The sequence below is a fragment of the Carassius gibelio genome, chromosome B14, assembly GCF_023724105.1.
Source record: "Carassius gibelio isolate Cgi1373 ecotype wild population from Czech Republic chromosome B14, carGib1.2-hapl.c, whole genome shotgun sequence".
NCBI lineage: Eukaryota > Metazoa > Chordata > Actinopteri > Cypriniformes > Cyprinidae > Carassius > Carassius gibelio.
Genome location: NC_068409.1, coordinates 21054235 through 21068354, shown reverse-complemented (window position 1 = coordinate 21068354; position 14120 = coordinate 21054235). Strand labels below are relative to the sequence as shown.

The following is a 14120-nucleotide window of genomic DNA, read 5'->3' as shown; positions in this document are numbered from 1 at the left end:
ATGCTGTCAAAAGTTCAATCAAATGCAACTGTTAACATTCAAACTACAGTATATATTGATAATGGAGTTTCATAATGGCATAAGGTTGGAATTTCAAGGAATTTATAGTCAATCAAAAGATGAGTTAAAAATGTTACAGAGGTATGAGTGGACTAAGTAGCGACATGTTCCGTATTCTAGCTCATCTCTTATCTTTTTTTTTTCTTTCTTAAATAAAAGAGTTTTATTTCAGTCCAAAATATGTGTTACTCTGCCACATCTTCATAAGGATCACAAAATTAGGAAAGAAAAGCTAATTTTTAACAATGTCCTTGATATTATCAGTTAAAACAGTGCAGACTGTTTTGTCACAATGTAATAAATGTTTTGCAAAGAGACTGTTACAGAAGAATTGGTTTTGGTGCAAGACACCTTGACCTTAGAAATGGACCTCAGGGATGAAACATTTCAAATATATGATATAACCCGTTTAACTTGTAACACACTGGAATGTATAGCTTTGACATGTCTGAAATGAAGTGTGTATGTGAGAGATAAACTCGCAACTATTCAGTGTGGTTTATTTAAAGATGCTGGCACCGACAGGCATCCTCTGATGCAAAGCTAATGCATGGTGCTGAGCCACAGTCCAAAGAGTATTTGGACCACATTACTCTATGACGAATACATTTGGCTGTATGTGCAAATGGACAGCTGCATGGTCTAAAGGTTGTTTTTAAGGGGCAGTTTATTATTGCTGCTCAGATGCTTTTTGCAGCTCTGTCCAGCAGTTGGCAAACTACATTTAGATATCACAATACGAATGCATGCTTTTTCTTTAGGATAAAATACACAGATGAATTGCTGATAACAATATATTTTAAATAAACATAGCCACTTCTCATACATTTTTTATAATAAGCGCACATGGGTGATACATGACTAACTGCATGCGTATTAGGGCTGGGCATTGATGCAAAAAAATAAAAAACATATAATAATAAATCTCAATATTGTGGCAGGGGGAAGCCGTCACAGTATATAGGCTATAACTCAGCAGCTCTAAGGGTTTAAGTCAAAAGCCCAATTAACCCCCACCCCATTCCCCATACCGCTAAAAAAATGGTCAACATGTGTTTAATGAACTGTATCTTTTGCCCAATAACAATGGAAATGCCAAGCGCCAACAGAAACAGACTTTAAAAAATAAACCTATACTGAGAAGGATGCACTGGAGTAAAAAGTTAAATACCTAGTCTTAGTTTTGAACTTATATCAAGGCTCTCTGATGTGGACTTGACAACATATAACCTACTAGCTGTGACATTAATACTTAAACTTGTGATCTTGACCTTTTGTACAAAGTGATTTACAGTTAACTTAATAGAGAAACAGCTAAATACATCAAGCAACCTTGGGTGAAGGTGTTTTTTTTTGTTTGTTTGTTTGTTTTGTTTTTTTGCATAAAGGCATAGCCTTATGAATAGTTTAAGGGTAGCCCTTAAGCAGTGTTTGAACCTCCAAGTTTCATCACAGATCTTTAACCAACACTCCACACACTGAAACTGATTTTTTTCCCACGACGCTTGATCAAACTGTGTGAATGTGCCGAATTCGATGTAAATACAGCATGGGTATCCAAAAATAATGAATGAACACATGCATAAATAATCTCCAGGGAATGAAAAAGAAGCAACTCAACTTTATTCGACCCAAAATCACGAGCCGATTTCTTTGTCATCCACAGCGGGGCAGCGTAACAGCGATCTACACACAGCATCACCCATCCATGGGCATTTGAGAAGAACTTAACTTGCTGTCGGATGTCACATACCAACAATCTGATGTAGACAGAAAGCTATAAAAGTGCGGACACATGTCCGCGCTCAGAGCATGAAGGCGTGCGCTCCATCGAGGACCATGATATGATAACAGACCTTTATTTTACGCACGTTTACGCAAACGAATTAACTGCCACACGTGTTTTTTTTCCAATGGAATCAAATCCTATGATTTATGGCGAGGATTGTTGAAGTGAAGATAAAATGAAAATAAATGGCAGCCGCTTGATGAACAGTTCTTCACTGAGCCCTCACGAGATCACTCTGAATCGCCCACCCTGGGTCGCCACAACTTTGGGCAGCTTTCTGATCTTCACTATCGTGGTTGATATATTGGGGAACCTCTTGGTGATCTTCTCTGTGTACAGAAACAAGAAACTTCGTAACGCAGGTAATATCGCTTTTAAACCAAACATGGCAAGCCGTTTAAACATTTATTCGTTTAAACTATGGATTTTGTATTTTTTATATATATATATATCATGTCCAGATGTTTTAATTGCTAGCAAATGATATATGATTAGTATCTTTTTTATTTTTGCTGTAACTGTTTATTCGATCTAGTACTACAAGTAGTGACTACGATTTTATTTATTAGTCACCAGAAGGCTACATATTCCTCAAAATCTCCTACTTATTCCTAAGTAGTAACATTAGTGACTATCCCATTGTTTTTGGAAACAATGTAACATTTTTGCTATTGAATTATTTGTCATTTCATCATGTGTATGATCTTTTCAAGCTTTACTAAAAGCCTACTTATTCATTGTACTTAATATTTATGAAACTAGTGTCTATTTAATTTGTAGTAACATTTTTATCTCACTAGTTACATTTCTTTTCTTTTCTTTTTTTTTTTTTTAATGACTATTCAGACTTGCAGGTTTATAGTTTATTACGACTTTTTAGGACCAGAGGTGTTTTCTTACTGTTCATCAAACTTCTTACCTTCATTTTTGACTTGATAAAGTTATATTTTCCAAGTAAAATTACAATGCTGCTAAACAGACAAAATAGAATTCTAAGTTAGAATTTCTCTGTAATACAGCCCTGGGATTCCAATGAAAGAAGTGCTTAATTTACAGGATATTAAATATTGACAGAACATGCAAACTGTTTAACAGTCCGTTTACACTGTACTGTAGTATACAGTGAGTTTTAAGAGTTTATAAATGAATTAGGTTATAATGCAGCATTCTGCATAAACTTAAATCTTAATTAGTATGATTTCATATTTTCTGCCATTCCTGACAGGGTATTGCACTAAATCATAGTGGACAGTAAGGAACTATTTTTAGAGGTTTCAGGTAACTGGCCCAATATCAAACAAACCTGAACAGGCCAGTCATTTTCCTGTGAGTGGATGGAGTGCTTATCACCGGTGTCACACCGACCCATATGCCACTTTTCTCTGCCAATAGCGACAGAGACCTTATGTTCTTCCTCAACTGTGAAGTTTGTGGCACCAGTTTGAAAATTACAAAAGCACTATGGAAAAACAGGTTTTGGACAGTGCTAATGTTTACATTAATTACAAAGCAATTTCAATAATAGCTGAAGCTTTTATCACAGTTTATGAACTTGAAGTTTAATAGCTTTTTATTTACAATATCAAGAAGAACCATTAACTATAAAACACTATAAAACATACTAACAGATAGTAAACAATACTATTATAAAGAACAATAATAAAGAATCAGAACATTTTCAACCAATATCTAGGTGTTTTCTGTGCTGGCATGTTTTAGTCCAGATTAAAATATCCCAAAACATAAGTGTAAAGAAATGTTTGAAAATAAATATAAAATAATTAAATATTTGGTGTTTTTAATGGATAGCATAGCAAATCTGAATGACTGTTTGAAAACATGTAAATACTGACTCCCTTTCTTCTCAGTGACAAGTGGATGTCAGAAACAGAAAGTTGTGTACCAGAGTAATCATGGTAAACGATGTATTGGTTCTTTTCCATAAGTGCCACCTACTCTCAGATAGGAAATCTGCATTTCCATTAAGCCTGTTTCCCAGCATAAATGCAGTTGTATATTTAACCACTTACTGGAAAAGAAGCTAATGTGTTTTAAACATCCGAACCATTCAGATAACATAGAATTATTCACAATATTTTGAAGTAACAACACCAAACTTTTCAGTCCATTTTGACATATTTCAGCATCTTTGTCAGTTGTTTCAAATACATTACTTATTTATATTTGTTTTGTAACGTTTCCTCCTCTGCTCAGTATAGTGCACCACGTTATTGGATTAGCGCATCAAATTAACCCAGTAATTGTCCCATTAGCCTCCTGCGATGTGTGCTTCATTATGTTTCTCACTAGTGAGAGGACCTCCCATGGCCCTTTGTAAAGACCACTGACCCAGTGTGAATATTCAATTAGCAATCATTCCACCACATATCCAAAGTTACAGTTACTCCAAAAAAAACACACATACATGCACAGTCAAACGAGCACACACACATTCACTCTCCATTGTTCTTCTGTAGTGAAACAAAGTGGTTCCTCTCCTCCCCATTGCGGTCTATCTGTTTTATTTAAGGTACTCAACCTCAAAGACTCTATCTGCTGTGGCACCACTGTCTGTTTAGATTATTCAGACCAACTATTCCCTGCTGTTAGGTAAACCTCATTTCAACACAGCCAGTGTACCTACATCATAAAATTACAAATGAAACTCCACAGGAGAGCTAGCATTGATATGCTGCTGGACTACTATATGTGCATCTTTTAACTTGGGACCAGCTGTATATTTAAAGGTAAAGGTAATCAATTTGTACGTTTCCTATGAATCGAACCAATGACCTTTGTGTTGTGAGCGTCACCCATTACCAGATGAGCTACAGGATCTCTAGCGCGTTAGATTCCCTCTTTACATTTCTCAACGTTTCGGACATTGTAACAGAGCCCGTCTTCTATGTGCAACTCTCATCTCTAACTACTGTTCTTTAGTTGCTCTGACGCCGCTTATGAGCCCAAGGCGGTCTTATTAGATGAAGTTCACTGTTCATTCAAGAGGAACTCTTCTCTACCAATTATTCACAGAGGCTGTGTGAGTGGAAGAAGGGCCCTTTTAGCAGGCTCGGGTACTGAACATGGGTGGAATGAGGACAGAATCCTTCATTACTGTGATTTGCAGTAATTTTACAGCATCTATAAGTCTTGTTCAAAGTGTATTCCTTAAGATGTAAAAATTATGCTACTGATGATTTAAAAGCTATTGTTCAGGTTTAACTGAAAAATGATGCAGTTGTTGTAAATTTACTGTCACAGATCTGAATGCTCTGATTTCCCTTTGCAACAAAATTGGTTGCTGATTCCAGCTCCAAAAAGAACAAGACAAGACAGACAGAGAGTGTGAGAGACACTCCCAAATTTTCCCATTACAAATCTTCTAAACTCTTCAGACTAAAATTGACTTTAGCTTTAAATGACAATTATATATGCATATAAAATCATATTGAAATACATATATAAGCTTTCTGATTCTTAAAGATGAACTGTTTTGCAGGGTCATATACCCTTGTTTTACCTTGCAGTTTTGTTGTCATGCTGCATTGCCCCGTGGGAAACTCCCTAATGTTTTGCCTTTTGCCATGAAGCTTTATTTATTCTTGAGGAGTTCATGTGCTCACTCCTGCCCGACTTGGCCCTTGGCCTGCCCTTGGGCTGGTTTCGATGCCTTAATGAATGGCCAATTGCTGACACGCTGTACTGATGCTGTGCTCAGTTACAGAATGACACACTTTTGAAGATACAACTCTTGGCTTGTCCACTGTTGAACACAGCCAGAAATGCCTGGTCCACCACTTTGTCAGTCAAATGTCACAGTGTGAGTGGTCTGTGGCCATACAGTATGTATGCAGAGCTGGGTAGATTACAAATTGTATTATAACTGATTTACCAGATTGATTTGAATAGCATAAACTTGTACCATACTGATATAGAAATATATTTCATTGTCATTTTAATTAACAACATAGAGTGCATTAAGGTTTTCGAAATTGGTTGAAAGGAAAGGAAAGCAAAGGAAAGGGGGTTCATAAGTTTAAAGAAAAGCTAATAATTAATTAATTCATAAAAGTGATTTTTTTTTAAATAACATCAATTAAATGTGATAATTCAAATAAAAATAAATGTGTTCATAATTGATGCACATTTGTTAAACCTGAAATGATTTCTGCACATCCATTGGTTGAATGCTGTGTTGCTACCTGACTAGTGACTGGTCTTAGTGTGAATGTCCACAAAACTGGAAGACTTTTCTGATAAGTGGTAGGCTTTTTGAGAAAGGGACATTTCAAATATGAAAAGGTGGATTTTATAATGTTATTTAATCTAATTAATCTGATTACATAATCCACATTACATGTTACTACCCAGCTCTTTATGCATATAAAGTGAAGACAAAATAATTGTTTCCTGCTTTTTATATGACTGTTTTTCAGAGAAGTTTCAAAAAACTGTCTTCTCTGATTACTAAGTTGCTCAAGTAGTTAACATGGAGCTAGGAATGCCAGGGTTACAAGAGAAAAAATTAAATTGCACTACTCAAAATACCATTTATGCATCTTTAGCACTTTAGCCATGTTTGTTTATTGGGCCTCTTGTTTTTTTTCTTTAAGAAGTTGCTTAGTCATTTCTGTAGCTCAGCAAAAGAGCATGTTGCTGCAGTAGGTAACACTAAGACAGTTGGTTCAGTTCCGAAGGGGACACATTAATTGACAGAATAATGCAATGAAAGTTGCTTTGGAAAAAAGACAAGTGTATAATCTCGTAAATATGCTGTGTGTGTGTGTGTGTGTGTGTTTTAATTTGTAAATTATATTGTAAATTAAATTGTAAAGTACAGTTATGTTTTGAGGCCAGTGTTTGGTCCATTTAGCATAAAAAAGTATTACTGACCAGTCTCTCCATCTGTTGTTTGAAGCACACTGTATATTAGGTCATTAATCATTGTGCAGTAGTATGTTTCTCTTTGCCTCCCATTTTCCTGAGTGATTTATTCATCCGGTTCACAAATTCCATAACCAAAGGACCAAGGGGTCTGTTTTTAGATGTTTTTTTTTAGGTTATGTCAGGCCATCCTGATTAGTTTTTATATATTACATATGGTTGCATTTTGTTCTACTTGAGAGTCAAGCAAAATGGCAGTGTGAAATGTTTATCCAAATGAATATTATTTACATAGAAATATTCTTTAATGCAGACAAGCAATATCTCTACTCAAGCATATTAATGTCATCTTATTATCTATAGAGATGAAATAAGGAATGATATTCATGAATAAATGTTCTTGCTGTTGCTTTGTAATTTTAGTTGTGGTATAACTAAATTAATTTCAGTTTGTTTTTCTTGTCAGTTGTTTTTCTTAGAAGTACATTCGGTTATTTTCAATGGTTTAGAATAGGACACATTGTACTGTGCTTATCCTTCAATATAATCTGTCTGCAAATGTGAGCTAAATAGCACCTGCTAGATACTTTCTCCTGCAAGTCTTTTGCCACTCTTTAGTTGAATTAAGCAGAAGGACATGAGTGATGAGTTATGCTTGACAAGACTCCAGTATCATCTGAAACAGCGCTCCAGGATCCCAAAGCAATAAAATATTGATTTAAGCATAATATTTCTGTGAACTCAAGGGTAGTTTGGGGCCTCTCTTTAGTGCTGTATTTACACTCAGTAGGGGTGACAAAATGATATCAAAGTTTATCTGGCAAAGGCTGCAATTAAAATATGTGATACCCAGCATTAACTAATTAGAAGTCAGTATTCAAAATTTTGACTATCAGTGTGATACGGTATTTGCTTTAATATCTGGTTTCTTTGATGTGGAGAGGCCTCATTAAATTGATATGGAATAAATATAACAGATACCAAGCAAAGATCTTTTGGTTTAAGACAAGAGGTTAAAGCCAAGAAATAACCAACATTCCTTGCCCTTTTTAATGAATGCTGCATTTTTCTTTCAGTAAGATGAACAAAGATAAAGAGCAACAGCATGCCAATGTGTTTGTCTTTAGCTGTATTTGACTGTTAAAACATCAAGGGTACAGTATGAAAAATATAATAATAACTTTATATTTGAATATTCCCTTGGTTTATGATAAACAGTATGAATTTCTTAATAATACTAGTATTCTCTTGATTTTCCAATTTGTTGCACTACTTAAATATATTTGTTTGTATGTTCATATTTTTGGTCTCCAAACCATCTGCACTCCTTTTTTCCCTGTGTTTTTTTTAAACAGTACAATATCTCAGCACTGTTCTCAGCAGACTTCAATTTGAAAGGACAGCAAACCTTTCTACTATATACTGTAGTCTTTGCATTCGGCCTGTTCAACACACAAGTGCATAGATTAATTACAATTTAATTTCTTTAAACATCATATTTAACGTGCAGTTCTTCACTACATAAACAAATCTTGGCATCTAGATTTTAGATGTTCAAAGTCCCTAATATTGCACTCAGTACCTTATGACATCACTGAAGTGTTAAAGATTTTATCTTTATGATTATCACCTGAACTGCAAATGTCATGTTACTAATGACTCTAGCTATGCAGGAAAATGACGCCATTACAATGCTGACTGACTGATATCACCACACGAACTCGTGGCTATCCTTAGCTGTGATGTCAAAGCTAGCAGACAGGAACAATATCAGTTCATTTCACGTTTTTAAGAGCCCAACAAAAACCAACCAGGCTCTGGCGAAAGACAGAGTACAATATAATAAAATATTGAATGTGTGGCTGCTTTTAAATGGCTCTCATTGGAGAAAGATGCCTTTTAGATCCAGATGTTGCAGTTACAGCATCGACCGTCAGCATCTAAAAGGACTTAGATTCATTTAATCTTAATGACATCTAGCCGTTGTGTTGATAGTGAACATGCTCTACCACACTTCCTCCTGAACTAGTTGTGTGTAAACATTTAGTCTTCATTAGCATTTCTAACTACTATTATTACTATACATCCGCCTTAACATCCTGTAGGCTTATCCAGCACTTAAATAAAAGTTAAATGTTTACCTTCTGTGGTGAAAATAGATGAAATTAAATTTACACCTGACAAGAAAATACTGTCCTTTTTGAGTGTTTTATTGAACAAACTGTCTAAAGAGCCACTCATCAGTGAATCAGACTACAGTGGTCATGCTTTGCAGCATTAATTTTTTAGCTCAGTTGAATGACCTATTGTCTTGACATTATTTAGCAGTTCCAGTCTTTTGTATCTCATCACATACAACTCACGACTCAAATATAATTAATTTTGCCATACTGGCGAATTTGTGCCGCAGAGCTAAAGGCAGTCGCTCACAGACACCAGTCAGATGGACATCACTCATTAGAGTCAGGATAATGGTTCATTTAGTTTAACTCTTGCTTGCTTTCTCTGCTTTCTGATGACTTTGCATCTGTTATATAGCATGATACGAACTTGATTTCCTTCTTGGTGGACATACAGTATAGTATATAACTTTAACAAAATCAGGGGAAAGACTTAGATAAAGTAATACTTGCTTTGCAGATGCACTACAAGAGTACAATCGCTTGTTTAAAAACACAGTAAAAATAGTAAAAGTGAAATACTATTACAGTTTAATATAAATTTTATTAATTTCAATACATTTTAAAGTGTTAATTTTGCCAGTGATTGCAAAGTTGAATTTTTATTGTTCCAATCTCCAGTGTCACATGATACTGTACTTCAGAAATCACTCTAATATGTTGATTTGCTGCTCATGACACATTGCTATTAACATCCTTATGTTTTAGCATGAATATAATTTAAGAAAATATGAGTTAGGAAGCATTTGTGACATTATAAATGTCTTTGCTATCATGGGACAGTGGTGTGAATGAAAAGAAGTTCATGTGTGGACCTAAATCACATATTGAATTTATTAAAGCAAAAACTCACGAACACAGGGATCCAGTACAAAAACATCAGTGTTACAGTTTACTATCCACATCAAACTTAGGCTATACAATATGAAAAGAATTTACAAAGGAAAGTTAGATCAAAGAGCTACATATACAAATAAAAAGGGAATCTAAATTAGAAACAGGTGAGATTAATCGCTAAACAAGGTCAAACACAGAAAGTAAAAAAAATTGTTGGTTTGATTGCCAGCGAATGCTAAAACTGTTAAAACTGTAAAATGCTTTGGATGAAAGCTTCTGCCAAATGCATAAACAATAAATCTTGCAAGATGTAATCATATAGCGCATAGCAGAAAGAAAGAAAAGAGCAGCCAGATAAACAATTAGATGTAGAAGACTTAACAGAGTGCGAAATTTTCTGTGCGCTCCTCTGGCTCTCAAAGGATCTTGTGAATCTGGCCGTGAATTTCTCTCACTGTATGTGTGGTGGTGTGGAAAAATCATAACCAAAGGTTTGCCCTGCAGCATGTACGCCATTAGTGGCACAAACAAACTCTCTAGGGAGAAGTGACGTGCTTGTAAGGGCTTTTACTCCACAGTCTCAGAGTCTTTGTCTCTTATGCTACTGTAGAATGGACACACCGATCAGTGCTGCGTTCAGATTCAAAGTGCGAAGTTGATATATTTTCTTTTTTTTTTGACATTTTATCCTTTGAGAGACAGGTGCATGATTTCATTGTGATCAATGATTTCAATGATCCAAACTAACAAAAATATATGTGTGCTAGAACTAGACATTAAGTTATTATGAATATTTAATGACATTACATAGACAATTTTGTTAAACTGCTTCTAGTTTTTTTTTTTTTTTTTGTGTGCTTTCAGACAAAAATTCTGAACTAATATTGTTGTATGTTAAACTCTTCTTAACAATTTGCAAACATGGTAATCAGAGTTACTTAAGTTGTAAACTTAGAAACCTCCATCTAGTTGTAATCATATAAACAGCATAAAGAACTCTTGGGAATATAAACTTAAGCTTGTTGCAGCTGTGCGCTTAAAATAATGATGTTTCGCATGAAGTCTATAGCTGCAGATGACTTCTGCAGTGAGCTTTGTGTTCCATGCTACAGGGCTCCTGCTCGGCTTTCCAGATCTCTGTTCATATTTCCCTCCCTCTCTGCTAGTCGTCCTAAGTTCAAATGCAACTTTAGGAACACAACAGTTGAAAATAGAGGAGCCGCTGAGATGTCACAGGAATAATTTACAGAGTCACTGTTCTGGAATGATCTTCTGCTCCGATGATTCCTCTTAACATTGAGCTAAATTTGCTAAATCATAAATGTATTTATTTGGCAATCCTTCAGGATTTCAAGATTTGCACAGTATGTTCTGTATATGAGATAGAAATTCCAGTACACGAGTGCAATGATCCATACCTGATCTGCATCTTGAGAAAGTGAGGCTGATTCGCATTCTGAATATTTTACCTTTTCTTTTTAAGCGAGCCAAAAGGAGATGAGTACATAATGAGTACAATCATATTCATTTCAAGTGGTATAAATCTTTTTCAAATATGTATGAAGCATGGATACATAATACATAACATAAAGGAAAGAAAAAACATAAAAATGGTATATTTAAAAACAGTGACTTGCTACAGCCTGGTTTCATAGTGTCTCTTCTAACATGGGGCCTAAAGTTCTAAAAGGTCTTCATTGGAGAGCGAAGTGTCATGTGACAATAACAGATGCAACCCAAATCCTTTTAATAGTGAAAGCAGCTGACAGACTTAGGAAAGATATGATTTAATTAGATGCAATAAAGGTCATGCTGCAGGAGCATACTGGCATCCATCCCGAAAAGGACAGGAGAAATAACGCGCCTTGGGAAAACGTCGTACACAAAATTTCATGCAAATCTAATCTGATGGCTTCAAGGAACCTGACAAGCCATCTGCAAAATGTGAGAGGGTAAATCATATGAAACTTCTTTTTCCCTCTATTAAAAAAATCGCTACAGTATTGTATTTGGCCTAATGTTATTCAATAACCTAATCAAATGCATTCTGGAAATTGTAATAAGCTGTTTTGCTTGAAGGTTTTCCCATTTTTACGGTGTCGCTATGTGGCTATAATTGCTTTATTTGCATTTATTGTTCTTCCACTGTCATTGTTTTGCAGGGAACATATTTGTGGTGAGCCTGGCAGTCGCTGACCTGGTAGTAGCTGTCTATCCTTATCCTCTCGTGTTGGTCTCCATTGTACATAATGGATGGAATTTGGGATTCGTCCACTGCCAGATCAGTGGATTCCTGATGGGACTGAGCGTGATTGGATCTATATTTAACATCACCGGTATTGCAATCAATCGCTACTGCTATATCTGTCACAGCCTCAAGTATGACAAGCTATACAGCGACAAGAATTCGCTTTGCTACGTCCTTCTCATCTGGATACTGACCGTGGTCGCTATAGTGCCAAACTTTTTCGTTGGCTCCCTGCAGTATGACCCAAGGGTCTACTCGTGTACGTTTGCGCAGTCTGCAAGCTCGGCATACACCATCGCCGTTGTCTTCTTCCACTTCATTCTTCCAATCATGATTGTGACGTACTGCTACCTGCGGATCTGGATCTTGGTGATCCAGGTGAGGAGACGCGTCAAACCTGAGTTCCGGCCCAAACTCACTCCGCACGACATAAGGAACTTCGTCACCATGTTTGTGGTGTTCGTTCTTTTTGCCGTCTGCTGGGCCCCTCTTAATTTCATTGGCCTGGCGGTAGCTATAGACCCCGGGCGGGTCGCGCCTCTCATCCCGGAGTGGTTTTTTGTATCCAGTTATTTTATGGCCTATTTCAACAGTTGCCTTAATGCAATAGTCTACGGAGTGCTGAATCAAAACTTCAGACGAGAGTACAAAAAAATTATCATCTCACTCTGTACTGCGAGGATGTCATTCCAAGAGAGTTCAAATGATGTTGCGGATCGGATCAAAAGCAAGCCATCTCCTTTAATGACAAACAACAACCAAGTCAAAGTGGATTCGGTATGAAAACACCTGAAAAGACACTGTGAAAAAAAAAAGATTCAACTGTTTATACAGATATTTATATCATGAAATACAGGTGTATGTATTTTTCTTGTACCTGTTGCTTTTACAAGAGGGTGCATTGCAAATATCTTGCTTGGTCTCTGTTTACAAGTTCATAATGACTTTTTTGATTTTCTATACAGCAGGTCAATACATTTTTTTCAGGACATCATCAAATTAATGCTATAAACCAATGCACACACACTGTCGTACATGCAGAACAAGGTGCCAGCTGAGCAGAACAGTAGCCCTTAATCCTGGTGAGTGCTCAATAATATGATTTATGATGGTTATCATATTGTTTTTTAGTTTTAGTTACCGTCTGATGTTTTTAGAGGTTTTTAGAGTCTGCAGCGCATGCCAAATTATGCATTTGCAATATAATATTGTACTCAAGTATATTATTTCTAAGTAACCTGGTAAGACAGCCAGTGTCGGCCAACAATGATATTTGTCCCATTTTTTAATGCAAATGTCTTTAGGTCTAACGGTCTAAGGTCTAACTTATGATTTATTTATTCATCAGACTGCATTGCTATACTCCTGCAATGGGGTAAATTTAATAATAAGCAATAAAAAGTCTAATTTTAAAAAATTTAGGCTTAATTCAGGATAATTGGTCCACATTTTCCAGTCACCTCAATGGCAAAAAGTGTCCCAATTTACCTGAATTCAGCCCATCCACTTTCTGGCATACGATAGAACACTTTTAAAATGTCATATGTTCAACACAGTACCTTACTTTCTTGTTTACAACATAAAAACCTATTTGCTTGTCCATCCTTGAACTTTTCTATGTTAATAAACTGTGCTGAATGAAATGAGATGAAAACAAGACGTATGCATGATTAAAAGCTGTAGAAGATGAGAAAAAGCACATTGCTTTCTATTCTTTTACTGTTATTTACTTTTAATGTTGGTTGAGACTTGAAGCTTCATTAAAAGCAACATTAAACAGTGTTAGGGAGGCAGGGATGCTACTAACTTTAATTACGTTTAAAGAATCGCAACAGCTCAGCTGCTTTAAGAGGCAATATATAATCAAAATTAACCCTATTTACATTCTCACTACATGTTTATTTATGAATTAAGTTTTTGTGAACAATTCATTGGTGTCTTTAAGTTATTGCCATTTTTGCATCTTTAGGACAAGGGTTAGAGGAAAGAAGGGAACTCATGTTGCCTGAAGGATAACTGCACATTAGGTCAGAGTTCTGCCCACAAGGCTCTGGGACTTGTTTATTTGCAATTCCTTTGCAATAACTTGTTTTAACTGATGCCATGCAAGTCACACAGTCTT

General features: G+C 35.8%; 1 protein-coding gene across 1 annotated transcript; it reads left to right on the top strand.

Moving 5' to 3' along the window:
• The first annotated feature begins 1745 nt into the window (after positions 1–1745).
• On the top strand, positions 1746–13835 carry LOC127971903 (melatonin receptor type 1A-A-like). The gene is made up of 2 exons (XM_052575229.1): positions 1746–2211; positions 11913–13835. Exons 1-2 carry the CDS (start codon positions 2025–2027, stop codon positions 12779–12781), a joined length of 1056 nt encoding a protein of 351 aa, XP_052431189.1. The 5' UTR covers positions 1746–2024; the 3' UTR covers positions 12782–13835.
• Positions 13836–14120: the final 285 nt, after the last annotated feature.

Coding starts and splice junctions, on each gene's coding strand:
- LOC127971903 (XM_052575229.1), top strand. CDS start 2,025: ATGAAAATAAATGGCAGCCGCTTGATGAACAGTTCTTCACTGAGCCCT. Junction 2,212..11,912: donor CAAGAAACTTCGTAACGCAG/GTAATATCGCTT, acceptor ATTGTTTTGCAG/GGAACATATTTGTGGTGAGC.